The sequence below is a fragment of the Chroicocephalus ridibundus genome, chromosome 4, assembly GCF_963924245.1.
Source record: "Chroicocephalus ridibundus chromosome 4, bChrRid1.1, whole genome shotgun sequence".
Taxonomy (NCBI): domain Eukaryota; kingdom Metazoa; phylum Chordata; class Aves; order Charadriiformes; family Laridae; genus Chroicocephalus; species Chroicocephalus ridibundus.
Window position 1 is genome coordinate 78,024,692 of NC_086287.1, and position 27,537 is coordinate 78,052,228.

A 27,537-nucleotide genomic window follows, 5' to 3' on the forward strand; every position below is an offset into this window, starting at 1 on the left:
ACTACTGTAGTGCCCATGTTAAATGTCATAATCTCCTTTGAAGAAAGGCTTTCACATCTCTTCTTTAACGTTTATTCAATCGTAAATTGTCAGAAAGATTTATACCAGGTGCACGATAAATTCACCTAAATTCATATTCTAAATAAATTCTATACATAAACACCAGGTTATTGCCAACATAGCTAAAAGTTATTTCACAAATACAATTTAACACATGGAAAAATACTATTTTTTTAGAAATTTCCTAGAATGAAGGAGGACATATACAATACCCATAGACCAGCAAGTTTTTTTCCACCCGAAAGCACTCTGTTCTTCCATATCCATTGGAACGGTCACAAGGCCTGCGGAGTTTTGGTTTGTCATCACCTTCGCTCTCCACCTCAGACAACTCGGCCAGCTCATCTTTTGTAGCACTAAAGGGCCGTGTTTGTTTCCTGATTCTTGGGGTATCAATAACCAGGCTGTTCTGCAAAATTTCGAACAAACCTTATCAGAGAAACAGTTGATAAGTTTTTCTGAAGTAGACGGCTTCAGTTCAGAAACAACGGTTTCTATGTAATGTCATTAATAGGTATTTTGTAAAGACATCACAGTAAATACCCATAAAGTAAAACATTTTGTGATATTTACGGCAACAAAAAACAGGTTTCATACCATGATGGCAGTACGTTAGTTACAAACAATACTGAACACCTCATCTGAGCTGAACACTTAGACAGACTACGCTGCAGTCTCTGTGAGTAAAAGCGGGCACTGAAACCTTTTAGAACTGACCGCACAGGAATGTCTTCAGGTATAGGAGACAACTTCCAGTATTATAAAATTGCTGTAATTCTTAGTCAGCTATTTTGCAGATTCCAGCCCGGGATTTACAGACAGAGAAAGAGGGAACAATTACACACTATCAACCATTTCCATGTCTTCGACAAAAACCAAAGACCCCTAAACTCTTTTAGGAAAGCAGGAAGCTAGGAAATTCTAAAGCTATCAGCAGGCTGATTACCCATGCGCAAACTAACCTGCACAAAAAGTCTGATTTGTTGAAATATTTATCAAAAAAGCACCAGAAATCCTACAGCTCGTATTTCAGAATTCAACAGCAAGCACATATTTGAAAACAAGTGCATTAAAAAAAAAAAAAAAAAAAAAAAGAAGTACTTACTCTACCACTGATAGCATCTATATCTATTTCTGCTTTTTTGGCCCATTTCTGCCAGAAGTTGGGATCATCTAGTGAAATATCAGTCCTGTTTCCAGATGCAACAAAACTAGCCTGTAATAAATAAAACTAAATCTTACCAACATCATACATCAAAAGTTTGCAGATTTTGAATGCCTCAGTGCTGTGAAGACTGCATAACTTTATTTCATTAAAATCTCCCAAGCAGCTGTTAAGGACTTTCAGAAGTTACTTCCAGCGCCAAGCAACTCAAAAGTTCTCCTCCCCCTTAATTTTTAAAAACGAGATCCATAATATATCAGAAAAATCTAATGAACTTTTATGCACCATCAGGAGAGAAGAACATTAAGCAGCAAGATTCTTCTGCTTCTAAGTCTGAATCTAAATTACTTCAATGGAAGAAAATAGAATCTTTTGAAGAGGCTTATCAGCATTTGGGGATTTCATCTCATGCAAAAGTACTCGCTTGAGGGAAATTTCAAAGGAGTGTTTAAACTACCAACAATCAAAGCTTGAGAGCATGGAATAAGCTTAATTTCAGAAGGCATTTAAAAAACCCTGATACACTGCTTTTGGGAAAAGAGTAAATACATATAAAAATTTCTAACTCTTCTGATAAAAAGACAGTGATGATGTTCCCTAATTCGTTTCCTATCTCTTCTTTAGAAGTCTACTTCTTATTTAAGCCGCAATCAGCAAGATATGAGAGCCTAAATAAATGTATATTTATAAATAATAAATATACATTTGTATTCTTAAAGGTTTTCCTTTTGCTTTGCCTTTTTTTTTAATTGTCACAACCGCATTCGTGAAGTACCCACGTTCCAAACGCAGTTATATAGCTTGATTTTTTTAATTATTTATGGATTTAATTTACCTGAATTTATTTCAGATTCATATTTGCACATACTTTGGAAATTAAGGAGTCCAAATCTTCCAACATAGGCTTTTTGCTGCTATGATATTACTGGATTTTTAACCCACCAAAAACTAGAAAGTGTCCATCCAATTTTATTCTATGCTATTACTCCTAAGACCTTACATTCTCAGCCCCATATACATATATATACTCTCCACCCCCTGCTATTTTAGGAGCTTTCTTATTTTCCTTTTCAAACTCTTACCAAAAAAGCTCAAGGTTCAAACTACATCCTATGTATAGGCATCATTAGGATAAGCCTGACAATTGTTAATCTTATTAATTATTGTCTTATATACATTTTCCCCTGCTCTTAATATATCTGAATGCAAATGGATCGATAAACAAAAGTGGTTTCATCTTCTTGGTTATTGCAGTCTATTATATCTCACACAAGTCCTAGCCTTTTCAAAAGCAGCACGCGCCTATTACTCATCTTTGCTCAAGCACGTTCTTTGCATCTGGCATTTACTCAATCTGTACACGTAACTCTGATTTTGCTATGTGCACAGGTAAGAACCCAAAAAATGTATCTAACATACACACACATTAGGTAAAGATAATTTAAACAAAAAAAAAAGCACAAGCTTTACAACATTCAATTATATTTACAGCTCTATATTGCCAAAGAACAACTTGCTGCTTCCGCACCTTGGCAAATGTGGAGCCCCTTCCTTCTGATTCAATTGTGATAGTTTTAGTACGACGCTGCAAAATTTGGTCAATGTCCTCCTCACAGAATTTAGAGCCTTCATCCTCTTCATCCATAATGGCACCATACGCACCTCTTCGAAGCAAGTCTTCTATTTCTTTTTTGGAGAGTTGTTGGATCTGAGCAAATAAAATAAGTGTTACTTGAGAAAAAAAATCCCCCAAGCCTTTTTTATTTCCCTTTCCAATGTTTCTGCAACCTAACTGTGCCTTATAATTTATAAACTTAAAATCTAGATTATTAAAAACAAAGATAGAAGTCTAGTTGTCCATTGATATGATTTGCTGTGTGGTTACAGTACACATTTTTACAAGTATGCATCTTTTTTGTTTTGGCTATTCTCAACACCGTAATGAAAATAAGTTTAAAAAAAATGACGTGTTAATACTTGATGTAAAACTCATATTAAAGTTACACAATAAATTAATATGGGAAGATACAAGGAAACAGAGGAAAACAAACTTTTCTCCCTGTTTTGACTTTGAAATTCTCTACCTTGGACCTTAAGAGGCAAGAAATAGTGAAAGATTTAATCAGAATTACTGACTCCACTTAAGATTATGTCAACTATATCGTTAGCCCACATCAGAAAACAAAACAGAGATGCAAATGACAAAAAAAAGGTAGCAACTGCCATTTAAAATAGTTCCCACATGATTACAAAAGCAAAAGGAAAATTATTTAAAGAAATAAGTCTACATACACCACCGACACTGTTCTCTCTTCCGCTCATACTCTGTAGGACAGCCTTATCCAGCCCCAGTTTCAGACTTGCTCTGTCAAACATCTCTCTCTCGTAAGAGTTGCGCGTTATCAGCCTGTAGACCTTCACTGCTTTGTTCTGACCGATCCTGTGACAACGCGCTTGAGCCTTTTGGAGGAAGGGACAACAGCAATAAGAATTTAGACTTATCCAGCAATAAGATAAGCTATCAGACATTTCCATGTTGTGAACAGTTTTCTAAATGCAGTGTATTAAATGAATGATCTGTGCTGAATGGTAGTGAATGGTGTTCCTCCTGCAGGAACACTAGATAGAGACATGCTGGTTCCTAAGTTATCTGATCTCCAGATACAAATGGTAAAGGAGCTGCGGCTTGAGAATGGATTCAGTTGCTGAAATCCAGTTCCTAGATTTGATTAATTCACTGTTTCTTAATACATATTAATCCTTTTCTATATATTATGTCTTAGCTGAACAGCTCTATTGCCATAAACTGTTAGTCAGCATATGCAAAATCTAACCCCCCGTTTCAGGTCACCAAAATCTTAAAGAGTTTTATGAACTCACTGACTTCGTTTACCTGTGTTGTGCATTTAAAGAGTAATCAATTTGAAAGCAAAAGTCAGAGCCCAGCCAAACCCAGATGACCTCTCCTATCCAAGTAGAAAGTATACATCAAAAAACATTGAACATATGCCTTAAAAAAAACAACCCTGAACATTTTAAAGTTATACATGTTCAGAACAGAGACAATATTCAAAGTGACCAAATTTATATCAGCCAGGTTTGACTTCTTAGGCCTCGCTATTATGCTAAAAGGAAGTTACCTGCAGATCATTTTGAGGATTCCAGTCAGAATCAAAAATTATACATGTGTCTGCTGCAGTTAAATTAATGCCCAAACCACCAGCTCTGGTGCACAGAAGGAAGACAAAGCGATCGGAATCTGGTTTGCTGAACCGGTCAATGGCAGCTTGTCTGAGATTCCCTCGCACTCGCCCGTCAATTCGTTCATATAAATATCTGGAAATTGCCACAGATGCACACACACAGATCATTACAAAGTTTTCCATAATTTAAAGGGGGATTAGAACAGGTCTACTGCTTGCATGTTTATTCTTTACAGCAAATAAAAGCAATACAAACTAACTTTTCTCATCAGTGGCTAACATAAGCAGGAATCATGACAGAATCACATTTCTGTAGTACTAACGCACATCAGCAAGTCCAAACATCGAGTGTTTTAAGACAAGTTCTTCTGAACTTCGTCCACTAAAGCAAGTATCTGATTATACGTACCAGGAAACATGTATTACCATGGCACTTAGTCACATTAAAACATGCCATAACCTGAAGTCCCATGTGGGCACTTACAAGTTTTTCACATGCTGTTATTTTTAGCTCCCTGCCTAGGGTGACAGAAGCAGGACAGCATACTTTTGTATTATATACCAAATCGTCTGAACACATTTGAGGTAACCAAGTAATCAGCAGAAAGCAGTACTTGGTGAGATGTCACTGGACAAACTGCGTATTGATTCTGTCAAGATTAAGAGAAATGGAACAAAAATGGCACGACAGCACCTCTGACAGTCTTTATCAAGGCATCAATGAATCCAGGGCTTCCTAAACTAAAACCTTTAGTTTAAGGTTTTAAAAGCCTTAAGTAAAACTGTCATTTCTGTTACTTTTGATAATTACAAAGACTCCTATGAAACTTCTGAAATCAAGTGAAATGCTTAAAAAGGGAGCAAAGACTTCTGTACATTGCAAATTGAGTAAGATGCTGAATGTGTATCTACCAGTCAAAAAGCTTCACAACCATTTTTCTTCTAATCAGCTATAAAACGGCACAGCAGATAATCCACAGGACCACAGGCACTTTGGCAGGCAGCCATTCTCCTACAGTCATGAATTCTGTTAAGTATAAAGTCTAATCATGTGTGCACTCCAGCATTTCTAATCAAACGGTAGCATAGAGCAAGTCTCAGCTTCTATGGATTTCAGAAGATTCTACCTGTAGATATGATGCGCTAGTCTAGATGTTATGTCATTACAGAAAAAAAGAATATTTTCCATACTGGGTTATAAGTACTACTATGAAGCTAAAATTAGTTTTTTCAAATAAAACATATAAACTATTGAGCTTTCAACTCAAATAGATAGCTTTACGAAACAAAAACCATAAAAATTATATAAAATTATCACAAAAAGAGGTATTAATATAATCTACTAATGATTTTTAATATACATTCCAGTATCCACTGTGGAAAGGCTTGACATTTTCACTAATTTTTATTTTTTTTTTTACACGTTAACTCTATATCACTATGTAGTTCACTGACAACTATACACTTCAAAGCAGTATGTACGCTCCAGCAAATGGACTATTAAAACAACCAGAACGATGCCTTTTTATAGTTTTTCAGGTTGATATTGCAACTACCGATTGTAACCAAGTTTAAGGTTAGATTTTATGTGCTAAGGCTTTACGCATAGTAATTAGTCATGTGCTTAAATAAACTTGTAGTTTCCATGGAGTCAACAGTATAATCAAAGGGTGCTATTATATGCGACAGCAAAACCCGACCTAAGGAGCCACTTTATGGCTGGCAGGTCAGTTCCGCTGCAAAATCCAAAGCAGTAATAATTTCAGAAAGATAGGAAGCACGTTTTAATCCTTACATTAATAAACCCCAAACCCCCAATTGTTTACCATTTTGTACTTATATTCTGTTGGGAGTGAGAAGCTGCATTACTGCTGTCCGGTCCAAGTTCAACACAATGTAAATAAAGAACACATTCAACGCTTCTGAGGTTTGGGTGAGCAATGTTGAGCTTGAACTTACTTGGTTTCTGACAGGCAACTTACAAACAGTACATACATACAAGCATGTTCAACAGAAAAAGCAACAAACTGAAGACACATGGTTTACTCAACATCATCTCTTTAGCTGTTGTCTGAAGTTTTGTGTTTCTTTTGTTGGTGAATAAGTGGTAAGCCATCACAGAACACAGCAAGTTACACAGTGATTAGCAAAAAATAAGTTCCTATCCTCAGCATGCTGTAATCATTAATCCTTCACTAACATCCAAAGATACACCCACTGAGAACAGTGTATTACAGAAGACAGAATATGCAGTCTCTTACCTTTTATGTATAAGGTAATCCTCCAAAATATCAAGGCAGCGTACCATCTGAGAGAAGATAAGGACCTTGTGGCCTCCTGCTTTCATTTTTGGAAGAAGTTTATCAATAAGAACCAATTTACCAGCAGACTGGATCATTGCTTGCAGATGGAAGTCAGGAGCACTTGGGCTATACGTTTCTTTAAACTCTCCCAGAATTTTCTCTTCAGCACCTACCAAAGAATATATTTCCATATCTATAGGTGTATCTACACAAATATCTCCATACACATACAAGACTAAATTACCGAAAATCAGTGCTTGTACTCTATCCCCTATTAGCCACTACTCCCTCCCCCCAACTGCAAAAACGAAAACAGATCTTGTTCAAGTGTTGTGTAAAAATCAACTAAAAAACAAGTCCTTGTGTCTCTGTGATATTTTAAATGGGACATGAGTATTAAAAACAGTATTTTGAGACCTTTTCTGAAGTCTCACTTGGACTGAAATGATAGCAAAAACTTTAAAAGCTTGAAGTGTATTTTCTTGCGAGCAGGAAAAACATACAAATTAGTTATAACTAAGTGAGAAAAGCAACAAGACTGACACAGACAATATCACTTCCCAGAAGCATTACTTTTAAAAGTTAGATCTAGAAGTTTTTCTTCATAGTGCTTTTAAAAAGATGCAAGATTTCCGTGAGACAACTGTTTCTAAGTGTTCTGTGAATTCCTAAAAAAGAACAAGTTCACCTTTCAGGCCTCAAATACACAACTTTGCCTTGCATCCGTCAAAAAAATGCTTCCACCTAATCCAATCCTTCAGAAGTCTGATGAAAATGTCAAAGAATTACAACAAAAGTTCTTATATATTTTAAATAAAAGTACAAAAAGTAGTTAAAAATAAATAAATCAGTCTTTATTTTGTATTTACCTTTGATGAGGTAAGGGTGATTACAACACTTTCTGAGTTCCATCATAGTGTTAACCAGATTGGGTACATTTGCTTGCCCCGCTCCTTTGGATAAGAAAGCAAAATTTTTCTCCAAAATAGCTCGATAGTATTTCTTCTGAATATTAGTTAGCTCTACTTCAATTATAGTTTCCTCCTTAGGAGCCAGCTTTTTTTCTACATCTTCCTTTAATCGTCTGAGCATCATGGGTTTCAGGATAGCTTGTAGTTTCTGAACCTAAATGAAAGACAACAGTTTGTGGGAACATGCAAAAGTAATACTGTAGTTTAGTTAAAGATTTTTGAACTCCTAGACTTACATAAAATAATTTTCACATGGAATATGGCCTTTTTTTTAACCCCAAATTACTAAAGAAACATACTAAATTTTATATACTCCAAAACCAAAGAATATCCTTTTAGCACTTGTCTGCAAAGACTGCCTACAAAGTCAGAAAACTTCCAATTTTTATTAGTCTCACTATTTAATTGCCAAATTTAAAAAACTGACACAAAAAAGTAAAAATAATTCTTTAACATAAAACATCATACTGAACTGACTTCTACTGCCTGCAGAGTTTAGAGAAATTGCAGGACAAAAGAACTCAGAGGTGATATGTGGGGAGTGAAGGGGAGGGTGCTCACTCTTACACCACCCAAGCTCAAAATTAACCTATTCAACATGTGATACCTGTTCCTCTGTTTTAAGGTCTCCAAATTCTTGCATGAATGTAGATTCAGCAGGAAAGCGCAATGGTTCGAGAAAATGAAGGAGGCTAAATAATTCTTCTACTGTGTTCTGCAGTGGGGTACCCGTTAACAGCACTTTATGCTCCTGTAGAAGGGAACAGAACTCACATGACCCCACGGGCACACGTGCGCAAAAATTTGTGTGTTAAGTCTGAGCATCATAACCTGAAAATACCAGTTTTGCGTATCACTAAGTACACAGGTAATACAGATAAACAGATTTATGAAAGAACAACAGTAAGTATTTCCTACTAGCTTTTCTTTAAATACTGTCTTCCTACATCTGTAATGAAGAAATGATTGAACAGTTCAACTTTTGCCTCTAATATTCACACATGTATAGCGCTCTCTCTCTATAGTGTGGAAAATATATGCTAAGCATTTATCAGAAAGCAAATAAGACGACTTCTGAGAACGTGTAGCAAGATGTGTTTCAAAGGAATAATGAAGTCTAAAAAGCTATGCAAAACTAGTCATGGTGCATCTTGTAGTAATGCACCAAATGCACCAAAAGCCTCAAGATTCATGGCAGTATCCCCTTTTTAAAACCTTGCACTATACCAAATAAAAACTTAACTAAGGGACTAGAGAATAATTTTATTTTAAATTCTACTACCTTGCTTGCTTTTATTGTTAAATAACTTGTTTAAAATACTTTCTAGACCTTTAAACATTAATTACTGCACAAAACCTATTTTATCATTAGAAAGCAAATTTTAATGGAAATCGCTGATCATAATCAAAACAAACTATAGAACAGTAGCATCAGAAATAGTCTGCTATCAGTTACAACTTCCACATTTTATTTAATCAAAAACATACTAGCATCAGCTATTAAAAATTACGTACCTATTCCTGATACTTTCTTCCAACGTATCTCCTGAGAAAGACTGCTTGAAAGCTCTTTTTTGGCAGGTAAAACAAATTTGTGATTTATTACCCTGCTGTACTTAAGTAGAACCAAACCCCCAAAGGGAAATACAGTTACTCACAAGATTCATTAATTTTAGTCCTTCCAACAGTTTGCAGTTTTTGTTCTTCAGTCTGTGAGCTTCATCAATAATAACGCAGCGCCATTCAATTGCATTTAACTCTGGACACCCACCAAGAATCATTTCAAAAGTTGTGATAATGGCTTGGAATCTGTAGGTACCTCGAACGATACGTCCCTAGAGATTCATCAACACACGGGATTTGTTACATCACCTCGAATCTACTCAATTTAAAGATTTTGTTGCTGAAATTTTATCAAGAGCCAGACATCAGATTTTACATTATAAATTGTTTCATCATCCCATACACATTTACTACATCTCTATAACTCTGTAATTAATACTGGTGAGTAATTATCCACAGCCACAAATCCAATACTGTCTAACCAACAGTAAAATATTAACCACTTTTAAATTACAGATATAACCATCTAATAAAGGTTTCAAAGGTGCATGTAGATAATATCACATTTTTAATCCTGAGAAAATCTGAAAAGAGTAACTGACAGGAAAAACCCTACAGTCAATCAATCAAAATATATGACGGTAATACATTTAGCACTCATAAAGTAAAAAAAAAAAAAAAAAAAAAAATCACTTGAGAACTAAATGAACACTTTTAATCGAGCTTACTCTACTCCGTTGGTCTGACAGAAAGAATATGCAAGGCCTTCAATATGGCATTACACATTCACTCACTGGAGAAACAAGGTTTAATATTTAGCACTACTTAAAAAAAAGTTTTCAGTTTCATGAATTTTCTAGAAATACCATGACAATTTAAAAAAATTGTTTATTTATTCAGAATGTACAGAAAAGGCAAAAGCCTCCCTTTTACAATAGTCAGATTTCAAGGTTTTTCCATGTCATTTAATGTGAAGTATTTCAGACGGAAAAGCAAAGGAAATCAACAGCTACATAAAGGTAACGCAGAGCTTAATCGGCTGCATTTTTGTTCTCACTGCTCTTCAAATTCAGGACCCAACTGCAACCATCTGTGTACATTTTAATCTCCACGCGAGTATCAGCGTCACTGCTATTCAATTGCAAATTACTCAGCAAGCCGAAACAACACGCATCTTGCTGCAACCACTTCCACAAAATTCACTCAGTAAGCATATGTTAAAAGATTCCGATATGTAAAAAGGTTAGAAAACACATCATAGGACGTAAAATGACTTTCACTACAACATATGTACTGATAACATAAAGTGTACTTTTTATTACAGCTACCTGAAAGAGGTTTTGGGTAAGTTACTGCATATAAGTGACATTACAATACCTGGGGGTCCCTGAAATACATTTCGTACTGCTGAATCATCTGCCTGCTGATCATACTTCCATGATACACTACAACGTTAAGGTCAGTCCACGTGCGAAATTCTCTTTCCCAGTTGGTTATAGTGGAAAGCGGAGCTATGATCAGAAAAGGCCCTCTTATACCAGCCAGGAGGATTTCATAGAGGAATGTAATTGACTGAATGGTTTTGCCGAGACCCATTTCATCCGCTAAAATGCAATTTCGCCTGAAAGTAAAATATATGTATTTGTTATTAGCGTCAAAGAAAGGACAGACACTAAAGCTGTTACTCAAATGGACAATTTATAAAACCAAAGCTCAAATATACCAGTTTAAAACAACAGCCAAAACTGAGGCACTATAAAAGATGCTTGCAATTGTTCCCTGGTTATGGTGAAAGAATGAAGCTTTCGACCATGTTTAGCACTGGGCAAAACGTGAGCGTGGAATGTTCCATGAATTTCTCCTATAATAATATCCCAAAAGTAACCTTTTGGGACTACGACTGCCCTAATCAAAGGAATTGAAATTAATCAGATTTCCTACATGTACACTCACCTTGACAAAAAAGCTAGAAACGAATGAAGATTCCATAACAGTCACAGATGGGAAGTATCCCAGCTACACTCACATAAAAGGAGTGTGTTATAGCATCACAGACAAATTTCCCCTCTTTGCACAACTGAGGCAGACTCATATAAGCAAATACTGCATGAAGTACCACTAAGAGCTCACCCTCAGCCACACATTCCAGCCCTTCCCTCTCTTTGCACAGATACTCACACAGCTGTGTTGGGCTTGACTGAGAATTGAAACAAAATCTTTTTTTCTTTGCAGCTCATGGAACTGTATGGTAAAAGGGTATGCTCGCTGATATCATTTCTATAAAGGACAGGCAACTTTTGAAGAGAGGTAACTTTAAAAATACATACTAATTCTAGAAATCATTTTGAAAGATGCAAGCATTTCCCAGTTGTTCCAAAAATTCTGAAAGCTTGTACTTTGATGAAGGTTACTTTTTATTTCCTCGTAGCCATTAAAAATTTATTTTCAGTTATGTTAGTTTTACTCTTTAAGATTTGTTTTTTGTTACTCTTGTTGATAAAAACATACTTGTTCAGCCAAAGGAAGAGACTTTTTTTTTTCAGTTACACTCTTCTAGCTATAAGCAGAAAAGTTAAAGATAAATTTAGTTAAAACTGTATTCATCCCCACTAAGTGATTCACTCCATATGGTTTAGAATTTACATTAAAAGACATTGCATGCATATACCTATTGTACCAGTTGAACAGGAGCCAGTTAAGTCCTTCCAGTTGATATTCCCTGAGCTGATTGCCATTTTTATATTCCCTGGACTGCTCTATCTTCTTCCAGGAGTTTGGAGGTGGTCGGTCCTTTAAGGGAAAGATTAACAAACGTGTGAGTTGGTACAAGCTGTATTTTTCCAAGACGTTTTAACCTGCTATTGCCTGAGTATAACAACTTTAGATTTAGAATGTAATTATTCAACCTTAAAACTGGGAAGGTATCATTATTAACATTACTTATTAACGACTAGTCTGCAGAAACCTGAAATTTGTATTTATTTGACTATATAAAGTAACACTTTTCAAATTAATTTAAGACTATATTGTAATAATAACAAGCATTTGATTTCTAAAACTAAGCATACAAATAGCTTGGCACTGGTAATTTGAAACACTAATGTATTTGTATGAGAAACTTCAAGGACCTACGAAGTTTCACTTGGGAAGCTCTAAGAACAGCTGTCCTACAACCACAGCCAACTGGGTATTTGGGACTAGAAAAATCCCTGAAGTCTGAGTAACTCTGGATTCTGAAGCAGTTTGGGCAATCCACACCGAGTTACTGTGACCTTGCCCTTTCCTTTCGGCATTTGCCCTGGTCACTGCTGATGACTCGATCTCACAGTTAGCCAATTCAGGAAACCAACACCAGGAATACAACAAAGTAGACTTGTGAGCGGTTTAATTCCCCGAATCATTTCACCATGGGGTCAGATGATACGCAGTATCAGCACATGCAGGATCATGATACAAAGGACCCGACAAAACAGACTGTAACAGTACCAAGGTATTGCATCTTAACATCCCTAGCAAGCTACAGGAAAGCTGAGAGGCTATGTATAAAATATTCTCTCTTTCTCTAAAATAAATAAATAAATAAATATTTATATATATTTTACATATATAAAAAAATTATTATATAAAATTAATATATATTAGACATGAAACAACACATATTTTATATATACACAAAATATATGTTACATATATACACACACACTCTCTCTCTCTAATTCGCAAGCCCGGAGACTCAAGAGGCTGGCTATTAGCTTAGCAGGCAACTTAGTAGAGAAATCACGAAGCCAAAGACTGACACCAGGTAGCATTTCAGCAGAGAACACTCTCTTCAGGCAGCATCTGCCTCCCAATGTGAACAAACTCACACTTTCAAGCTAAATATTTTTAGTAAGAACTTTTCTGATCAGTACTTTCCCCCACTACATTTCTCAGTACTTATAAAAGCTTGCATTCACTCTAGACTCATGTGGCCTTATCTGGCAGCTCTGAATTTTAGATTAGCATTTTCTCTCTGTCTCTCTTGCCCACGTCACACCAGGCGACACCAGGTCTGGGTGCAGCGGTAGCTGTAGCTGTCTGCCCACTCCCCGCAGCCGCTGGGGCTTCCTCCCCTCGCCCACCCGCAGCCATCTGTCTGCCCCCCCAAGCCCTGCAGCAGCCCCGCTCTGCGAACACTGGAGTCTGGAATGAAAAATACTTGTTGCTGATGCTACCACGACAGTCAGTTGTATGGCTATGCTTTAATCATCTTTTTCTCTCAAAGCCAAATACGGTAACAGAGAGTTATAAAAGCCCTTCCTCCCACATGCCAAAATGGCAGGATGTTAAATAAATACCAGAAAAATGAACTAAGTATAATATGAAGTCGTTAATCGTGACTACTGTCATTATCTGTAGATGGAAACACCATTAAAATAAAATTCAAAGCCTAAAATTTAAAACTCTGTGCATATTCAGTTATGTAAAATAAATAACAAGTGTTGTACTACACCACACAGGACACGTCTTACTCTGACAATGCCATGGCAGGACTTTAAATAGAAAACTATTTTGTTTTCTCCTGCCCTACGAGACAGAAGATTGATAATTTTAAGGTAAATCACATTTCCTTATTACCTGTATTTTTCTTCCTTTCAGCCAGCCCTTTATGGCAAGAAGAAAAATAAAAGCAGGAAGTAATTACGGAATCTGTCTGACAGATTCTGTTTGCCAATTTCCTTCAGTGTTGAAGCACAAGACTTAGCCCTGTTCTCTATAAAAGGATGTTTATACTTTATTCTGTTTTCTCCTCATCTTAATGCTGTTTAGATTCTGTGATAGCCAGTTTAAATGTACTGCTCATCACTCAGTTAAAAGCTCAGAAAGTTATAGCACTTCATTATTTTTTCCTAAACAAAGATTTTATTTTTTTTAACCGAGTAACAGATTAGATAAGAATATTTATCTATGGCTACCTGCAAATATTATTATTCTTACATAAGAAGGCTCACAGATCCTGTACACAGAATGTCAATACACTTTATGTTTTAACACAAAAGTTAAAAGTTGGGAAAATCAAATCCAATTTGCCAAGACAGACAAGTAAATTATGTATAATTTTACCAATCTCCTTGAGTCAGGCCTGGAAGCTTGCAATTGTTCAAATTCTTCTATTTTTGCTTGATCTACATCTTCTTTCAGCTCCCACGTACTGTCTTCATATGGCAATGAACACCATTTTACTAAATAGTAAATAACAGGCTGCAGAAGAAAATTCTGAATGTTATCAGCTTTTAATTTAGCGTACAGATTGTTAATATGCCTTACTATTTGAGTCGCTAGCTTTTATGAGAGCTGGAAACAAAAAGCACATTTCTGATACTTTTTTAAAGATTATTTTCCCATACTCTGCCACTTGTAGACCCCTGGAGTACTTTTCAATCCCACTAACCCACATGTCATTCTTAGGAAAGATAAATTACCATGTTCGTGATGTTTGTGGAAACAGAGCAGGGGGACGCTGCCACCAATTAACTACAAATGTTAACTACAGAGGTGCTACCCTTAACATTTCCTCCACTCTCCTAATCAAGCAACCTAAGCCTAAAACAAAGAGCTTGAGAAAGTTCCTAAAACAGAGGTCTTCTCAACAAAATAAAAAGCTTTACAGTTCTGCTGTTCTGCGACAATATAAAAATTTAGGAAAAGTCTCAAAAGATGGAACCAAAGTTAATTATTTTATTTAGACAAAGTCATCTTTTAAGCTGGGGGAAAGACTGATGATGACATTTTCTCTAGAAGTGTAACAATGACAACTCAGCTACACACAATGAAAAGTAATATTAACCCTCAACCCTGCTTTAGGAAGACTAATGCAGAAGCCACTGTGTAAGAGTCTGCTCATTTTGCTATTTAGAAGAAGAGAGTAAGCACCACAGCTACTCCAACAGCCTTGATCAACAACTTTGCCAGTCTGTCATCTCATCTCATATTTTTGTTCTGTAATAGCCTTCCAGAAGAGGCGCTTTAAATTCAAAAAATTTTGATAAATACAGAGGGAAAGGTCCACTGGTGACTTTCAAAATACCTCCCAAATCAGTGGTTGCCTAAAGCTTTGGGAACAGAGTTGGAGAGGAAGAGGGAACCACCGCTGTCCTGCCGCCTTCTGCTTTTTTCAGCAGTGATCCCTTGTCACTATCAGAGGGACAGGACTGTACATGGGATCAGCCTTTTGGTGGAACTCACAAAGCAATTAACAAACCTCAAATTTATGTCAGTAACTATCTAAGCTTTGTGTACCATGATGTATTAATACTAATAAAAATATAAGCCACTGCACTCTGATTTCTATTTCAAAATACATGGCTAGCATAGGAAATGACAACACTGTCATGTCTCATAAAAAATATTGTTGAAGCTTAAAATCATTGAGGCGTTACTCTGCAATCTGCTAAAACTACAATTATCAAACACTACATGAAGGTGTATCTTCCTGGCTTGCTTTAAGATATATTTACCTCACCAGTGTCCTTATCTTCACAAAGAGATACTTCTAATACCCGGTCTACTTCAACATAGTCAGGATTAAAAGGCTCTTCTTCCATCTGCAATACAAGATTAATAAACATCGGTGGAGGTAGGAAAACCTGGCATATGCTAAGACTTGGTCTCAGCCTATAAAAAATGAATTTGGCAGTTGGAAACTATTGAGGCTTTTGCACGCATCTTAAATATTTTTTTGTTGTTGTTTTTTGGGGTGGGGGCAACTGGCACTCAAGAGGGATGTGACACTAGACTTGAAAAGGCACTCATTTAGGGATGAAGCGTTGCCTTGAGAAAGTCGTATATACTAACATAATCTTTCCCTCCTTGACACTTTTAAGTAGTTATCCAAACAATGCCAATTTTAAACCATGGAAGGCAGGTTAGTTCAGTGACTCCAGAAGACTTAAAGTTATGCTCTTAAAGTAATGTTAAACAAACAAGCCCCTGCTGTAACCAAAACCCCAACCCTGATCGATAATTTTTACTTCTCAACATTCAGTTCTTCTATTTAAAAGCAAACGATTTATCACAACTTTACGAGGAAAAAAAAGCTTATTTAATTGTATATTTCATACTCACATCTGCAAAAAAGTGAGCTCTTTGTGCTTGCCTTAGTTTGAAACGTTTTATTTTCTGCTGGATTCTTTTATCCTTTAAAAGCTGTTGTTCTGTGGCCCACTCACAGTGGAGATAAGAGCTAAAAATTACAGAGATTAACATTCACATATTAGTGAAAGCAAAAGCTTACTGTCTATTTTTAATATACAGTTATAATAATGTATTTTATAAACCTGAATTTCACTCAAAAAGGTACATTTTATCATTTAAGACAGAATTGACTGTAAAGATCAAAGATTTATTCCTCCAAATAAACATCTTGCATCATCTAGGTAAGGCAGTGGTTTTGGGTTCTATGAATTCACAAATTTCTTTCATGTGTCCTAAGAAGAGAAACAAGCGTATTTAAAGTGAGCTTAAATAAATCAAGATTAAAATCTGACACCCCTATCAGAAGGTACCCAGAGACGTAAAGTACTTAATATATTGATCTAACTTTTTCATGTACTTCACGTGAACATCTCTTCACGGGTACTGCTGAACTCTATAGCTGAGCCCATGAAACGACTGGTGAGGAGCACCAGAGCCCATGGCAAAGAGCAACATGGCATCAGATTGGGTTGGGAGAGAAGCACGAAGGAATAGCGTCAAAAGGAAGGAGAAGGCATGAGCACCAGTGCCTACACAATCTCACTGAACCCACAAGTGAGCCTTCCCCAAGTTAGACTGGTTTGACAGAAGTACATATATTTCTTCCTCACAACCCCTTTTTAATATATTTTCATCACTTTTTAAGCTTTGCTAGAAACAAAGAAGAGCTATTGCTGTGTATTATACATTCTTGGATGAAAAGACAGATTTTACCCTTTCAGAAAACAAGAGCTAAATTGTCTCCAGAAACACATGAATCCAGTCTCAAATTACATTTATTAGCAAGAACCTACTGAAATTACTCACGTATGTAAAATTAAAAATGTGTTTGCATTTTCAACATCAGGAACCGAGTAGTGACAGGAAGACAGGTATGAAATTTAAAACAAGAAAATATGGGAAAAGTTCTTTCTCTTCTTCAGTATTTATTTCCTGGTTCTGATGTAAAATAATTTCTATTGCTAGAAGTTTTTTTTCTTTTTAAAACAGTAAGACCGCCTCCTACATCAACCTCTCCTAAATATATGACATTGTAAATCTAATCTAGGTTCACAAAACAGCGCTGATTTAAATTAATAAAATTAAAATTAGCCTCAGGCACGTAGCCCCTGCTGAATTTAATAAATATATCTTCTGTAAAAAGTCTGTTCTTTTAGCAATAATGGCCATCATCTTATTGGTCAGTGCTGGTTTCACAGTACCGATAATTTTAAAATTATTACTAACAATGTAACACGGATTCTTAGCATTTTTAAGATTAAATTTGTAAAGAAAAATCTCAAAAGATGTCAAAATCTTGTTATAAGTAATCTTCAAACAACACAAAACTTAAGTACATGAATATGGTACTCAATTTCAGTCAACATCTCCAATGAAAAAACTTTTTAATACTTACTAGTTCTTGTATTTTACAAAAAACTCTTCTGTTTCTACTGTCATCCCAGCAGATATCTAGGAAAAGAAATTCAGGGAAAATGTAAAATGACAGATAAAACCCCCTTTTTTCAACTAAGCAACTTTATATCCCATGACAATCACTTACTTCTTTCTTTATTACCCTGGAGGATAAGATTTTGTCTACAATCGCTGCATCTTCTTCACTTGGATTTTCCTATAAATGCAGGAAAACAATGACATAGATTGCTGTAAATGCCCTCACTTCAAACTGATACAGGAAAACAATGACATTATACATTGCAGTAAATGCCCTCATCAGACTTAAAACCTTCAAACACAAGCGGCTTGTTAGAAGATCAACAATAAAGGCAAATTTGACTTCTGCCAGTACCATTCTCTGTAACAGTCAGGGATTAAAATTTAAAAATCTAGGTCTATATCCAAAGAGAAATACATGCAAAAGTACCGTAAGTCTGGCACTTCCAAAGAGCATCAGATGCAACGCTCACCAGCCAAACACTTCTAGTGCAAGCAATGGTGATTCTGATGCTTTCCCAACACAGACTCACTGCGATTGCCCTGGTGAGTTAACTTGATGCCGTGGGCATACCCAGAATTCGGTTATACAGATACGGAGAAAAAAGAACCCTGGCAGACAGGTTAAAAAAATATTAATAAAACAAAACCGGCACGTGTGAAACTCAATTTAATAGATTTACTCTGAACGTAGATAATAAATGCTGTGGAATCGGGCAGACAAGGTCGTGCCTGGGAATTCCAGCAGGGCTGAGGTGTGACACAGATATGGAAATACTTAGCTCTGCCAAGACTGAAGTTGTGGTTCGAGACAGAGAGCCAACTTCTAAAGTCACCTTCCCTCTTGTCTGATTTGTTTCCAATCACACTATCTTCCTCTTTCCCTTACAACTTTGGCACTCCTTCAAACATGTCACAAATGCTTTTTTCCCCTGTTTCTTTCCTGCCACTTTATTTACCTAGAATGGCTCAACAGCAAACATGAGTACCAGACCTGGCACAAGTTATACAGTGAAGTGTAAACCTGAAGAGGGAAAAATGGGAGGAGCATGCTTTTTAAAAATCTCAGTAAGCACAGATCCCCATAGGCTCAATTAATTTTCTAGTTCTGAAAGTCATGATAATATTAGCATACAGCTTTTTCACATGCCTACACAGCATAAGACATTATTTGAGATATACATATCCTTAGTCTTATCCTTAACTTAAGTCGATGAATGTTTAGAACAGAAAAGAAAAAAAATAGCAATAAGCCATTTCTTCCAGATTTCAAGAACTTAGCAAGATGTCATATTAAATAAACTTTAGCTTAGTAATAGCAATGTATTCCTTTCAAGTTATGAGCCTTATTCACTGAACTACTTGAGACAAACGGAAAGTTCCCAATACAGACCAAGTCAGTTTTTACCTACCACAAATAACTGTAAAGGCTGTTCAGCAGGTAAAGGGGCAGAATTCTTTTTGATTTTCACAGAAACTTTTGCTTCTTCTTCCGATTGTTTTCCTTCTCCTTCTTCAGCATATTTTTTCCTTTTAACTTGACGATTTGATCTTCTCTTCTGCATGCAGGAGAATAAAAATAGAGGTTTTACCAAGAAATTCTAACACGAATTGGAAGTTTTGGGATACTATAAGCAATACTTTAGCTGTATCTAAAACCAAAGGCCAACACTTGATAGAAAACATGAAGCACATGAATCTAGAAGGGACAGTAGCCATAAACTACTGTCAATCAATTTATTATTTTTTTTTTTCATATAAACATTTGATACTTTTATTCTTAGAGTTCAAAAGCAAACATCTAACAATATTTTCAGGGTATTGGAACAAAGCTGATACAAGCATCAGTATTTCTACAGGAATTTCATAACGCAGCATAACAGGTGTGTTACTGTCCAGTTCAAGAATCTCACTGAACCATACAACATATGCTGAAATCTGTCTATGAAACAGCAGTGCTACACAAAAAATTATAAAGATTTTCATTAGATCATATCGGTTAGGTTGCTGATGAAGTCTGGTCTGATGGCTAATGAAGTTTGTTGCTTTGTTGATGTATCTGTTTTCTCCTCCACCTTAATCAAGCTTGTTTAACACCAGCATTTTGATTACTTTGCAGTTTACCTCCCTAATCATCCACTCTCATTTCTGCACGAACCTGAGGACAACGAGTTCCAGTTGGAGAAATAATGTTCGGTGTAAGAAAATAATTCCTTCTCATTCACTGTTTAAGTTTCAAATACTTAGATTGTTAGGATATTGCATATCATTTCCCCCCTCGTTACCAATATAGGAGACACTGCATATTTAATCATAAGATTGATTTGTAAATCCATTGGATAAATAACGATAGCAGAACCAAACTAGTCAGCTAGCAATTGAAAACACTGCAGTCTCTTTTAGAGAACTGAGCATCACAAAAATAAAATCATCAAAGTAAACCAGTCTCTATGAAATGAATTAATTATATTGAGCTACAGAGCAAAGCGCATTTTTGTTTAGGAAAAGCCATTGCTGGTTGCAATACACTGCAGTAATCAGTTGGGAGAAGAATAAGCTGTGGATAGAACGAAATACAAAATCCTGTGGTCATACTGGCTTCTGCAGAGCAGATGTTAAGTAACAGTAAGATTGCAGAACAGCAACTTTCTTCCTGACTGTTAAATTCAGGCCTTGGGCTGTTATCTGGTAAAAGACCCAACTATCCTTTAACAACTACATTATGTTAGTAAGACAGAGTAGTAACACTACATATACAGCAAAAATCAAAGAATGGGCATCACCACTCTTCTGGAGAAGCTGGGACAGTGCATAGATGAAACCAGTCGATCAGCTTTCCACAACAATGTGGCCGGATTAGTATTCTTCAGTAAAAATTGAGTGTGTGCGGGGTGCCGTGTTAGCACAAAAAGAAATTTCTGATTTAAAACAGACACATTAATGAGACATAAAATGTCACATTACAGTTAAATCAACAATAATTTGCTGACAGAAGTAGAAATTGTTTTTTAAATGCCAGCTAATAGGAGCAATGTAAAATGATGTATGAATTAGGAAAAGAAGGATTAAGAACGAGGTTCGAGTTTTATTCATTAAGTACTTGTTGAATTTTTCAAAACCTAATGAGGCATTAACTGGCATTTTCAATCCTTCTCACTACGTCTTTTCTTAAAGCATGAAGTGATTAACAAAACATCAACAGACGCATGTTCTCCAACATATTAATATATAACCCGAGTTGTTCGGAGAAAAACAGACTTTGTATTTCCAGAAGCTGAAAAGCTAAAAAGTACCACACCTTTTTCCAATAAATAAATCAACATATTTAAGGAAGACACTTACTGTGAAACTAAGCATACAAAATGAATTAGGGGGAAAAGAGACCTAAAATTGCGCCCCCTCCCACCCCGAACTTAGAAATAGACAGCTATTTGCAACAGGAAAAGAAAACAATGAAAATGTTCTAAAACCGAAGAGAGAACAAATTAGTGAAATAAAGCAACTTATAATTTTCCTGATATGCTTCTCCCAAGCTCCTTAGAAGTCAGATGGGGCAGTGCTGTGACGTTCTGCAGTGTAATTTTTCCTATCCCATGACATCCCAATTTATCTCTACCCCCTGCTCCCTTCACGCCAGGATCACGCGATTTGGTGATACTCCCTGTCTACCCACACTAGAATTGAAGATGACCCTTGTTGCACTAAAAATCAAATATACAAAAAACCAAAAGCAATGAGACAAAAAGAAATTATCTTCAGTCTTTTGTATTTTATTTGTTGGCCTACAAATTTATACCTATCTGAGTACAGAACACTATTGGTAAGTTACAGACTTAAGAACCACCACACCGGCTTTCACCTCCTTCAGTGTACTGAATGGACCTTCTATACCACGACAAATTCCCTAAGAGATAAATAATTTCACGTTCCCTTCCAGCTACCCTTTACCTAAGACAAGTTAATAAAAAGTCATTCTGGGACATAGCTTCTGATCCTATTTTCCCCCCAGCATCATTATCTGTGAAATACTAAAAGTCAGCTCAGTATCTCATCATTGTTTTCTGATACTGTCATCAAATAATGCAATTAATTTTTACTCAACAACACCTTATTTTGAATATTGATATCACCTCTGTGGATGAAACTGTCCTAGGATAAAACCCTGTGCATTTCCAGCATATAACCTTGCTTTTCATGGAGCCTGCCCTACAGCAAGAAAGTTGTGTTACTAACAGATACTAACATAAATAGGATATAGCCTCTTACAAAGAGTTCATACTTCTTTGTGCGTAAGGGCAATCTATGAAGAAAACTGCAGAGAGAAAGTTAGAAGGGAGATACTTGTTGAGGGAATGACTCCACCACTTTAATTCTTCATCATGCGCTTCCTTCAGGAGTATTCCACAAGCAACTAGAGCCTATCAGCATATCGATCATTGCTCCCTTCAGATCCAACACTCCAAGAAAACAATTCTTTCTGTTTCTACAGAAGCAGAGCTCAAAAAAACCCCAGTGAAGTCTGAAACAAGCCTTTTAAATGTCCTCAAAGAGCCAGTTTCACTGATAAATGTCCCTTCTATTAGGCAATCTCTGCATTTCCCCGACAAAGTCAGCCACAGTAAGGATGAGGTCTAACTGCCAGCTCAGCAGATGAGAACTCAGTCTCAAATCTATGGACTTCTGTACTGAAATGAAACACACACAAGCAGGGCTCTGATGTCCCATTACACAGAAAGGGGACTCTAACCTGTAGAATTTTCTGATTTTCAACTGGGAAAAGTAGCCGATAATGTAAGGTTCTACCTATGAGAAATGGAGAGCAGTGAGAGAGCAACTGTCACTGCGTCACAAGGAGTACAGCTTCTGATAGAGAGGGGAAAAGAATACCTTTAGAAACAACACCACGTACAAATTTAAAAGGGGAAAAACCTGACTACTTACCTGTGAGTCTTCATCTTTCACTGGCCGCTGTGGAGTCTGCTTAGCATCAGACAATTCATCTGAAGATTCATTTTTTCTTTTCTGCTTCTTACCCAGGGTGATGATTAGCTTTCTGTTAGGAAAATACCCAACATCTAAGTGAATGCCATATACTAGTCTACTTAACTTTAAAATTAAAAATAACATCACAACCACTAGCAATTCCTGTATTCTTCTTAATACAAAACTCAAGAAGCACTACTGTCTGAAAAATGAAAAATATGTCTCAAAACAAAAAGCTACAACTTCACAGTAGATGGTATTTTCTACTACTGTTACTGAGTTTCTCTACAGGCAAGCAGTTACCTTACTATCGCAAACTCCTCTGTATCATACATGTTTTAAATCTAGAAATAAGTGAGAGAGATGCAAAATCTAACATTTAAACTAATGGAAAATGGTAAGCTATACAAAGTTAGCATAAATACCATCTGCAGATGACGACAGCAAGTGGTTTATCAGAGACAATTTATCACTGCAAAATACATCTTCTGTTTACTCAAAAAAATTAGCTATGGGCAACAATGTAAAATCATTCAAAGCTGTCTGACATGCAAAACTTGTATATTTAAGTAAGACATTCAATAGTAAAAATGAGGGAATTGCACTAATCGTTTTTGCCCTTTAAAAAAAACAAGTAAAAAAGAGAAGCTGTATTCAAAATCCAGTAGTTTTATCTGTAAGAAACCTTAGAACCTCTCAGAATTTTTTAAGAATCAACATTGTGCTGAATAAATTAGTTAAATTTTAATGAAAAAACAACAATTATTTCTATTCAGATTTAAAGGTTACGCTGTAAATCACGATAGCAATTCATCTGATTTGTTTTTAACTAAAGGGTGTCAAAATATTTATTTTTTCATATTTGAAACGTGCCTAATACTCCTCTTTAAATATGTTTTCAGTGGCATAATTGCAGAATGATGACAAACTATCCAATAAAATCACAGATAAAGAGTTTTTCTAAAATATGTATTTTACATAGTATCTAATCATCCAATCTGTGTAGCTGAAAATGATGCAACTGTTCCAGCATACAAACCTCTTCTGCCATTTTACAGAACAAATGAAACACAAGATTTTAGTCTTTATACAGACAATACAAATTATTTTACACCAAAGTGGCATCAAACGTACTGAACACCTGAAAAGCCACTGATGAGAAGGTAACAGTTGAAACACTTGTATCATTTGCTTCTCTTTGCAAGAGTCCAAATAAGAGAAGTATCACATATTTGGTATGTCCAAACTAACAGTCCACACAGAAAACAAAAATCTTAAATTACCAAAACACTATAGATTGTTTAAGCAACATAGCTTACAAAAGATTATAGGCATAATTTTTTTAAGAAGCAATGAACATTTTCATTATCTTTTAATAGTTAACCACAAAGTATGGTCAGCAGAAAGGTTAAAAAAAACCAAACCACCCAAACATTTTCCACTCCCAGATTTGTTACTTTTAGTGTGAAGCGAATGGCACTGGCGAATGCACGTTGGAATGAAGCTGCAGTAAGCATTACCACAGATCTGCCTGTTCACAGAGCTGCTTGTTCAAAAGTAAATTCTGGCTTGTCATTAGGTGTTCTCAGTAGAATTATTACTTAGAAAACATGTCTTTCTTTTCAAAACAGATTTTTTTTTTTTTTTTAAAGACTGTTGGATTCTCAGGTACTTGTGACTCAGGTACATATGACTCTTTCTGGTGATGGACTTGGATAAACCACTTTTTCCATTTTTATCTCACTTTGTTTCATAGAAACAATTTGTTACATTAGCACTTGTCAGCTAATATGTCAAATTAGCTAATATATTCCAAAGTGATGCAGACAAGGCACACTGTGATTGAACTTCTGAGCTAGAATTTAACATGGATTTAAAGGGAAACCTGATGAACTTACGAGTGTGAATTTCTTGGAAGACCAGTAAATTCGTGAAATGGTACCTCTCCCATGAAGTTCCTGGTTTGCATCTTTGGAGTTTGGGAAGAATCATCATGGGTGTTTACCCTGCTCTTAAATTCTTCCCATTGCATCTGCTTCTGGCCATTGCCGGAGAGAGGACTCTAGGCTAGATGAAACTCTGGTCTAACTGGCACTCTTCTAAACTTTGTCTGTATGTTAGTAAGTGCAACAAGCTGTGCTGATCTGTACCAGTCCCTTACTGATCGTTTCACTGAAACAACTGGACATTGAACATGCTCAGTCTCGTGAACTCACGCAACAGAATTTATAAATTATTGTTTTTTGACCAATAAATAAGATCACCAGTCTTTGATTTGGAGCAAAGGCATTACAGGCCTGATGTACATATGGCATGTAGAGATGATTCTGAATGTGATCCACATTTTGATTTTTAAATGAATAACAAGACTACCCACAACGAAGAAAAAAGATAACTACATGTTCTTTCATCAAGTAAGTGTTGAGATGTAAGTCAAGCTGGAAGGGGTCTCCAGAGGACATCTGGTCCCTACTCAAAGCCAACTTCAGAATTCTTTTATGTTACTCAGTCAAGTTCTGCTTAGCTTCAGGGCTGAAACCTCCTGGGCAACCTATTCCAAATTTTGATCCTCTATTGTAAAATGGTCAATTAAAATGCCTCATAAATGCATGTTGCTATGTTAAGCATTTGTATCTGTGCAACCATAGTTCATTTCATGCACTACCACCTAATATTCTAGGCTCAGGTTCCTTTTGGATTCAAGAAGCACAGTATTAAGAAAGGCCAGGACTATCTTACTATGGGATGAATAGCAGAGGATTTTAAAGACCTTCTGGTTTAGAACATGGGCTTATTTTGTGATCGGATTGCTCTAGCTACACCTTTCTCTGCACATTTTTCCCCTCCTCCTCTGTAGTTCTAGTGTCCCCTCCTCGTGTTCACGTCTTGCTCTGCCCCTGCAGTCTTACACATAATATTCCATTTCTCTGACAGCTTTTGTGTCTTATCTTGATCTTGTATTCCCTACCCCCACTACTTCTCTTCACAAGCACCTCCCTGAAATTTTCTTAACATCATCTCTGCGTGTTGCAGATCAGAATGTTTCCTCCTCTATAGGGATACGGTGCCAATCAGAGGAATGAACGCAGTTTCACTTCTTTCTGATCCAGCGCCCAGAACCATGATGCTCCTTGCTATCGAAAGTTGCTGAATGACAGCATGGTGTGAAAGTCACACATTTCTATTAGTAAAAATGCAATCTGCTCATATTTTGGCCAAAAACTTCTAAAAAAAAAAAATCTGCTATGTGAAAACAATGATTTTCAAAAGCTTGTAAACTGGATCAATTCTGTGTAAATTTTTCATTGAGAGAGCAAGTTCTCTTGCCAGTTTACAAATTTCTGCATGAAAGCATAAAGATCCTTGGCTAAAATCCCTTTTTCCGCCCCGAAACAAACTGTTCTGAACAGAAACTATCTATTCTGTTTCTGTGACAAGGAAACAGCATGCCGTAGACACAGAATAAATAATATCACTAGACTCCATTCCAATTTCACTTTCTCTTGTTTTTTTAAATTAAAAAAAAAATACCTTATTACATTCTGTCTAACTTCTTCACCACTTATTTCCTTCTTCTTTAACTAAAAACTAAAGATGCTGAGAAATTTATACCAATGAAGTTTAAAAAGAAGCCATCTCACGAGCCATTATTACTTCTGATCCTTAGCACAAGACTCTGAATATGGTTTAGATCCACAAACTAGAAGTATGAGCAAGACCACCAGGAACCACTATTTGAAGAGCATTCCAACTTCTTTCTTATAAATTAAGAACCAGTAAGAATCTGGGCCATTCTCCTGCTGTTCGATAGCAGAGAACGTGACGGAAGAGTTGTCAGCACTTTAAACAGCTTTAAAATGATGAACAGCAGTTTTCAAAGCCTTCCAAACAGTGAACATGAGGACATATTGAAGAGGAAAGAAAAGAAAAACAGCAAATATGCATTAGGCATGTCACAGATAATAAGTATTGCTGGCCTTCAATGCATGCCTTTAATACATCATTTTACTTCCATTTTCCCAAAACAGAGAAACACCAACTAATCATTAGTGTCCAAAGCCACCTCCCAACTATTTTAATCTGTAGTCAAAGCACTTTGATATATTACTAGCACTAACACTCTTTTGTGTTATCAACAGTATTAGTATTTCTTCATCACTAAAAACTTAGCTAAAAATCTTATCTATTAGCAAAATACAAAACAGGTATTTCCTTGACAAGATCGCATTAAGTTGGTGGTATAAAAACAATTGCTCTTATGCTTTTAGCATATGTTTAATAAATAATATTAACACACTAATATTAACTACTGTCTCCTTCTCCAGTTATATTTCAAATTAATAACTTTTGGACTGTGCACAGGTTTGGTTTTTTTTTTAAACACTCCTACAGTCTTTTGGAACCAGCAGCCAGTTCAAGCTCATACAACATTGGAATAATAATGCAAAAGAACAAACAAGTATTTAGTTACTCAATCGATAAGACCACAGTATTTTGCATTTACATATTTTGCGGTAGAAACTTAAGATTATGTCACTTAGACCCAATTTATGCATCAAAACTACAATCTGGGAGCAGAGAAAACTTCAACCAAGGAGTCACAGCTCGGCACATATGAACAC

At 36.0% G+C, this 27,537-nt stretch overlaps 1 protein-coding gene across 8 annotated transcripts in view; it reads right to left on the reverse strand.

The window, feature by feature from the left end:
* The window catches only part of CHD9 (chromodomain helicase DNA binding protein 9), a 94,545-nt gene that overhangs the window by 22,343 nt on the left and 44,665 nt on the right, over nucleotides 1-27,537 (reverse strand). For all 8 annotated transcript variants that reach the window (XM_063334341.1, XM_063334342.1, XM_063334340.1 and 5 more), the window contains 18 exons: nucleotides 22,874-22,985; nucleotides 19,345-19,491; nucleotides 18,042-18,110; nucleotides 17,895-17,950; nucleotides 16,370-16,487; nucleotides 15,763-15,849; nucleotides 14,369-14,506; nucleotides 11,934-12,055; nucleotides 10,643-10,886; nucleotides 9,361-9,537; nucleotides 8,310-8,453; nucleotides 7,601-7,856; nucleotides 6,690-6,900; nucleotides 4,366-4,561; nucleotides 3,518-3,685; nucleotides 2,754-2,933; nucleotides 1,166-1,276; nucleotides 273-469 (listed from right to left, as the gene is read on the reverse strand). In XM_063334341.1, the coding sequence (XP_063190411.1) occupies nucleotides 273-469; nucleotides 1,166-1,276; nucleotides 2,754-2,933; nucleotides 3,518-3,685; nucleotides 4,366-4,561; nucleotides 6,690-6,900; nucleotides 7,601-7,856; nucleotides 8,310-8,453; nucleotides 9,361-9,537; nucleotides 10,643-10,886; nucleotides 11,934-12,055; nucleotides 14,369-14,506; nucleotides 15,763-15,849; nucleotides 16,370-16,487; nucleotides 17,895-17,950; nucleotides 18,042-18,110; nucleotides 19,345-19,491; nucleotides 22,874-22,985 (2,733 nt within the window). The remainder of the gene's footprint in view (nucleotides 1-272; nucleotides 470-1,165; nucleotides 1,277-2,753; nucleotides 2,934-3,517; nucleotides 3,686-4,365; nucleotides 4,562-6,689; nucleotides 6,901-7,600; nucleotides 7,857-8,309; nucleotides 8,454-9,360; nucleotides 9,538-10,642; nucleotides 10,887-11,933; nucleotides 12,056-14,368; nucleotides 14,507-15,762; nucleotides 15,850-16,369; nucleotides 16,488-17,894; nucleotides 17,951-18,041; nucleotides 18,111-19,344; nucleotides 19,492-22,873; nucleotides 22,986-27,537) is intronic.